The sequence below is a fragment of the Hemibagrus wyckioides genome, linkage group LG19, assembly GCF_019097595.1.
Source record: "Hemibagrus wyckioides isolate EC202008001 linkage group LG19, SWU_Hwy_1.0, whole genome shotgun sequence".
NCBI lineage: Eukaryota > Metazoa > Chordata > Actinopteri > Siluriformes > Bagridae > Hemibagrus > Hemibagrus wyckioides.
In genome coordinates, this window is record NC_080728.1 from 55,001 (window position 1) to 62,210 (window position 7,210).

The 7,210-nt window shown below is 40.3% G+C and overlaps 1 protein-coding gene across 1 annotated transcript in view; it reads left to right on the forward strand.

Moving 5' to 3' along the window:
- Positions 1-6,771, forward strand: part of LOC131370444 (trichohyalin-like) — a 23,276-nt gene extending 16,505 nt beyond the window's left edge. The window contains exons 7-11 of the mRNA XM_058417784.1: positions 2,477-2,557; positions 2,725-2,817; positions 2,998-3,078; positions 3,316-3,408; positions 3,575-6,771. Coding sequence (XP_058273767.1) covers positions 2,477-2,557; positions 2,725-2,817; positions 2,998-3,078; positions 3,316-3,408; positions 3,575-3,619 — 393 coding nt within the window. The 3' untranslated portion in view covers positions 3,620-6,771. The remainder of the gene's footprint in view (positions 1-2,476; positions 2,558-2,724; positions 2,818-2,997; positions 3,079-3,315; positions 3,409-3,574) is intronic.
- The last annotated feature ends 439 nt before the right edge of the window (positions 6,772-7,210 follow it).

Below are 7,210 nucleotides of genomic sequence, written 5' to 3' on the forward strand. Positions count from 1 at the left end.
AGAAAATATAGATTAATAAATACACTGTGTAATTGTGCAGTATTATATTGTATGCTACAGCCAGTGCAGCAATGAGTAGGAAGGTATGGCTATCTGAACTGTGTGTGTTAATGTGACACATATGAACACAACAAAGGGGGTTTGTGTATTTGTGAGTTAAATGTCCAAGCAGGTGGATAAGAGTGGGTTCTGCATAATGCCATCTTACTTGATATGAAGCTCTCCTTTCAATGTGTCTGACACAGGAGATTTACATGGGTCCAAGTGGACGCCTGGCTTTCCCTAAAACCTAAGAAATTGAAATATGATGTTAAAAAGTGTCTACATTGTTCATCAATCATTTAATATTTTAGAGAATTTTAGAGAGAGAGGAGTTTTTCCATAGAAAAACCATTACATGAGAAGCCGTGTGTAACCTTTAACCGAAGGAGTGGACGGTTGTAACCAACCATCGGGCACTGAAATGGTGGTGAACATGTCAGACTAGACATATGAGTTCCAGTGAGAAGTGCATGGAGATGCAGTAGTGCGTAGTTTATTTGTTTTGCTATTTTATCTTCAAACATTGCAAACAGTCTGTAAGTATGAAGTTCATTCATTTCCATCATTTGATGGTAATAAGTCTAGCTAGCTGCCACTGCTTTCTTCACCTAGTAGATGAGCTACAAAAACAGACTGCCTATTATACTACAACCTTACAAAATATTACTTATTAGGTCCCCATGATGCACAAATCCAGGGTTGCCAGTGTTTTTACTCCAAATTGGGCTACTTCTATAAACATGTTTTTCAAGTGCAGACTTAGAATTTGATTTGTTTTAGGATCCATGTTTCATACAGTGAGGGAAAAAATGATTTGATCCCCTGCTGATTTTGTACGTTTGCCCACTGACAGAAATGATCAGTCTGTAATTTTAATGGTCGGTTTATCTGAACAGTGAGAGACAGAATAACAACAAAAAAATCCAGAAAAACACATTTCAGAAAAGTTCTACATTGATTTGCATTTTATTGAGTGAAATAAGCATTTGACCCCTTTGCAAAACATGACTTAGTACTTGGTGCCAAACCCTTGTTGGCAATCACAGACGTCAGACATTTCTTGTAGTTGGCCACCAGGTTTGCACACATCTCACATCTCAAGGAATTCGGGCCCACTCCTCTTTGCAGATCCTCTCCAAGTCATTAAGGTTTTGTGGCTGACCCTTCAGCTCCCTCCACAGATTTTCTATGGGATTAAGGTCTGGAGACTGGCTAGGCCACTCCAGGACCTTAATGTGCTTCTTTTTGAACCACTCCTTTGTTGCCTTGGCCGTGTGTTTTGGGTCATTGTCAGGGTGGAATATCCATCCACGACCCATTTTCAATGCCCTGGCTGAGGGAAGGAGGTTCTCACTCAAGATTTAACGGTACATGGCCCCGTCCATCGTCCCTTTGATGCGGTGCGGTTGTCCTGTCACCTGGGGATGGTGTACTTGGGGTCATAGGCAGCATTCCTACTTCTCCAAACACGGTGAGTTGAGTTGATGCCAAAGAGCTGGACTTTGGTCTCATTGGACCACAACACTTTCACCCAGTTCTCCTCTGAATCATTCAGATGTTCACTGGCAAACTTCAGATGGTCCTGTACATGTGCTTTCTTTAGCAGGGGGACCTTGCGGGCGCTACTGGATTTCAGTCTTTCACGGTGTAGTGTGTTACCAATTGTTTTCTTGGTGACTGTGGTCCCAGCTGCCTTGAGATCATTGACAAAATCCTCCAGTGTAATTCTGGGCTGATTCCTCACCGTTCTCATGATCACTGAAACTCCATGAGGTGAGATCTTGCATGGAGCCCCAGACCGAGGAAGATTGACAGTCCTTTTGTGTTTCTTCCATTTGGGAATAATCGCACCAACTGTTGTCACCTTCTCACCAAGCTGCTTGGCGATGGTCTTGTAGCTCATTCCAGCCTTGTGTAGGTCTACAATCTTGTCCCTGACATCCATGGACAGCTCTTTGGTCTTGACCATGATGGAGAGTTTGGAATCTGATTGATTGCTTCCTTCTGTGGACAGGTGTCTTTCATACAGGTAACGAGCTGAGATTAAGATCACTCCCCGAGAGTGCTCCTACTGTAATCTCAGCTCCTTACCTGTATAAAAGACACCTGGGAGACAGAAATCTTTCTTATTGATAGGGGATCAAATACTTATTTCACTCAATAAAATGCAAATCAATGTAGAACTTTTCTGAAATGTGTTTTTCTGGATTTTTTTTGTTGTTATTCTGTCTCTCACTGTTCAGATAAACCTACCATTAAAATTACAGACTGATCATTTCTTTGTCAGTGGGCAAACGTACAAAATCAGCAGGGGATCAAATCATTTTTTCCCTCAATGTATGTACAATATGCAGAAAGCATTATGGAAGTGGTTTATTGTACATGTGTTCACTGATTATAAATCTTTTTTATTTTCTCAACTGCTGTGTTTTAGGATAATGAGCGGTTGAGGGAGGCTTACAGCACCCTGGAGTCACAGTATGAAGAATTAAAACAACGCCATGGGTCACAAATGGTACGCTTTTACTCTCAGAAAGCCATAAATGTTTGTCTACTGCTAACTGCAAATTATATTTAGGCTAAAATGAAGTTTCTATTTGACTATAATTCACTTTACTTGGCAGTGAAACAGCAAGTTTAGCAGTAAATTTAAAGGTCTTCTGCTCCATGGTTATGTTTTAGGAGTGTGAGCGAGAGCAGGAGGCTCACCATGTCCTGAATGTGCAGTGCCATGAGATGAAGGAATCTTCATCACACACTGAGGAGTCAGTAAGGGTAAGTGCATCTTCTTATATAACCATGACTGTGTGTGTAGGTTGTCGTTCAGTCATTTTGTTACGACATTTGGTCCTTTGTCCCTAAAACATTGTGTTTGTTCTGATAAATGATGAGTCGAGTTCTCAACAGTGTGTGTGTATAAATAAGTAAAGTTGGTTGTCTGACCTGATGTCCCAGGTGAACAGACAGCAAAGCTCAGTGCAGCAGGAGGAGGAAAAGCTCACCATGAAACGGAGGAAGTGTGATGAGAGAAAGAGGGTGAGTGAGTGCAGAAATTCTTTAATAATTTCTTTTAGAAATAATATAAGGACCTTTGTGCTGTGTGATGAGTGAAACCACAGGCTATATAAACTTAAACTAATGAAAAAGTCTGTTTATAGTTTAAGATGTGGGTTTTTCCTTTTTCTTTCAGTGTAAGACTGTAAGTATCCCCTTGTAGAGATAAAAATTATTCAATCTGTTGTGAACCTCTTCTGCTTCATGGCTGTGTTTTAGGAGAGGAAGAGAGAGCGGGAGGATTACAATCTCCTGAAGGCACGGTGCCAACAGATGGAGGAAACTTTACAAGAGTGTGAAGAGTTACTGAAGGTAAGTTTTTCTTATCATGTGTGCTGAAGTACACTGTGTTAGCTGTGTGTCAAAAAGTACATTTAAAGGTAAACCCCTGGCCATTTCTCACATGAATATTTAAAAGCAAACATTTAAGCTTCTCTATGACCATCTTACGATATTAAATCTGTATTTTTTCTCACAGATCCACTGCACAGATCTTGGATCCAAAGACCCTACGGTTCCCTGAAGCACAAGTAACTGTCGAGGGCTGTGTTTAACACCTGGATAAACAAAGTCATATGATGACGGTGTAATAGTACTTACTATAAACTATTAATGTGGGTGGAGGGGAGGACTCGGGTCATTAAGGCCCAAGACAGAGCAGTCAGGTGTGGGTGGGTTTTGGGCTCCTGAGAGCTCGGCTATAAGAGCCTGTAGCTCCAGGGTGGCCTGTAGCCTTCAGAGGGCACCTGAGCATCGGCTCAGGTCTTGGAGGAGCCCTTGGATAATCTCTGTTATTATGTTGGTTATGAAACTTGTTCTGAAGCTTGGGCTCTCTGCTCTAGGGCCTCCTTGGCTGGAGGTCCAAAGAGCAGTCCAGAAACTCGGAGCAAACTGTAGTTCTGCATGATTCATGCAGTACTGAACCCTCTACCAACCACACATGATGCTCTGCTTTTCCAGATTGAGCTTCCTTCTGGATTTAAACTGCGTTCCAAATTATTATGCAAATGATATCTTTCTCTGATTTTCCCAATTAGTCGATGCAAATGACAGTCAGTATAATTTTCAAGTCACCAACCGTTAGGGTATAATTTGAATTTTATTGAACAAACCTCCCAATTATAACAGTATTTATTTCAAAAACAAAAAACTCAAAATGCAATGTTCCAAATTATTATGCACAACAGAGTTTGAAAACATTTTATAACTGAAAATGGTCATTTGTTGAATTTGCAGCATTAGGAGGTCATATTTACTGAAATCAAAAGCTATTTCAATCAAAAACACCCTAACAGGGCAAGTTACATGTTAACATAGGACCTCTTCTTTGATATCACCTTCACAATACTTGCATCCATTGAACTTGTGAGTTTTTGGACAGTTTCTGCTTGAATTTCTTTGCAGGATGTCAGAATAGCCTCCCAGAGCTGCTGTTTTGATGCTAACTGCCTCCCACCCTCATAAATCTTTTGCTTGAGGATGCTCCAAAGGTTCTCAATAGGGTTGAGGTCAGGGGAGGATGGTGGCCACACCATGAGTTTCTCTCCTTTTATGCCCATAGCAGCCAATGCTACAGAGGTGTTCTTTGCAGCATGAGATGGTGCATTGTCATGCATGAAGATGATTTTGCTACGGAACACACGGTTCTTCTTTTTGTACCATGTTAGAAAGTGGTCAGTCAGAAACTCTATATACCTTGCCGAGGTCATTTTCACACCTTCAGGGACCCTAAAGGGGCCTACCAGCTCTTTCCCCATGATTCCGGCCCAAAACATGACTCTGCCACCTCCTTGCTGAAGTCGCAGCTTTGTTGGGACATGGTGGCCATCCACCAACCATCCACTACTCCATCCATCTGGACCATCCAGGGTTGCACGGCACTCATCAGTAAACAAGACTGTTTGAAAATTAGTCTTCATGTATGTCTGGGCCCACTGCAAGCGTTTCTGCTTGTGAGCATTGGTTAGGGGTGGCCGAATAGTAGGTTTATGCACAACTGCAAGCCTCTTGCAGGATCCTACACCTTGAGGTTCGTGGGACTCCAGAGGCACCAGCAGCTTCAAATATCTGTTTGCTGCTTTGTAATGGCATTTCAGCAGCTGCTCTCTTATCCGATGAATTTGTCTGGCAGAAACCTTCCCATTCTGCCTTTATGTGCACAAACCTGTCTGTGCTCTGAATCAGCCACAAATCTCTTCACAGTATGATGATCATGCTTAAGTTTTCATGAAATATCTAATGTTTTCATACCTTGTCCAAGGCATTGCACTATGTGATGCTTTTCGGCAGCAGAGAGATCCTTTTTCTTTCCCATATTGCTTGAAACCTGTGGCCTGCTTAATAATGTGGAACATCCTTCATAAGTAGTTTTCCTTTAATTGGACTCACCTGGCAAACTAATTATCACAGGTGTCTGAGATTGATTTCAGTGATCCAAAGAGCACTGAGACATGATACCATCCATTACTTTAATTGAAAAACAAAAAATTAAATGTTTGAAACTTAAATCCAATTTGCATAAAAATTTGGAACACAGTGTAGTGATGGACATGATCTACTTCTGCTTCTCAGTCCTCATGCTGTCAGGTGGGCAATTAGGGCTAGTTGTTCTCAGCAGTGATGGAATGAATACTACACCACAAAGAGAAGAGAAAACTAAGAGACATCTGGAGTCTATCAGGGCGAGTAGAGAAAAGAGAACCTCAGTGATGTTTACATTGGGTACAGGAAGTATTACATCATTGCTATCATATGACTTTGTGAAAAAAGTCTCGGCATATCCACACAAAACTATATCCAGGTGTTAATCACTGGTCCTGGTGGTTAAAAGCAGTGACATGGAACAAACACCAACCACCACCAAGTGCTCATAATGAAGACAACAGAAAAAATAAAAACGATAAGAGACATGGCTACATCTGATTAAATTTGTGCAGTTATAATCAGTTCATCTGTGGGTTTATCAAAGCTATTCAATTTATTCCCTTCACTTTAAAACGGTTTTTTTTTCTATTTTAATGAATTAATTCTTAATTATTATTGAACATCTATCCAACATGGCGGCGGGGCAGTAGCATGCAGCCGCTACTCAGATTGTTAATTAAGATTATTAATTTTTATTTTTAAAAAGACATTATATCACTAAAGGGGAGTATGTGCTGAAATCCAGGGTCTCCCAGATGAGGATGGGTTCAGTTTTCAGTCTGGTTCCTCTCCAGGTTTCTTCCTCAGATCATCTCAGGGAGTTCTTCTTCACCATCATCACCTCTAAAATGTAGGAGTTTAAATTGATATTCATGCCTAACGTACAAGCCAATGATATTACAATAAAATGAAACTGAAGTGAATTGAAGCGGCTTGGCTAGCTGCTGTATTTTTCATTTCTGTTGGAAAGCTCCACTATCAGCACAGAGATATGAAGCGAGAGAGGCTGAAGTCTGCTGGAGGGACAGTGTACTGCAGTCTGAGAAAAAGAAAGGAGAGCAGGATTTAAGATGAAATGCAGTTTTCCCTCTGATCATGCCATTTTTATCATTTAGATCAACAATCTAACAATATTATTAAATAGGAAGCTTCTGCACTGACAGTTCCATCGTGATTTTATTATTAATTGTTGTCGAGTTCTGTTGAGATTTATTTTGATGTGAATAAAATATAGCTGTACATGTTCTCTATATGCCATTGAACAAATATACTTCTGTTTTATGGAAATAAACATTAACATTACTTATGTTTGGTCAGTTATCTTTCACATTTATTTATAGTTTCTTTATTAAAAGAATTTAGTGTTTAGTAACCAGACAAACCGTACGGATGTACATTATTCTTCAGGCAACAAGGAAAGCAGCCTCTGTTCCCTAGAGCCAGTGGAGAGGGAAAAACCCAAAAAGCATTTATTTTAAACAAACCTCCTAATCTAGATCTCTGGTGTTCCCTCTGTAACTGATCTTAAACTGCACTAAATCCTGATCTGATTCTGTTTTGAAGGCTGTTCCACCTTCACTTCTTTTAATGGTTAAAAAAAATACAATTCCAACACCATCAGTTTCTACAACCCTTACTTAATGGGCAAAAAATTTAAAAAGCAAAATCTTACGAATAAATTTCAGCGTTA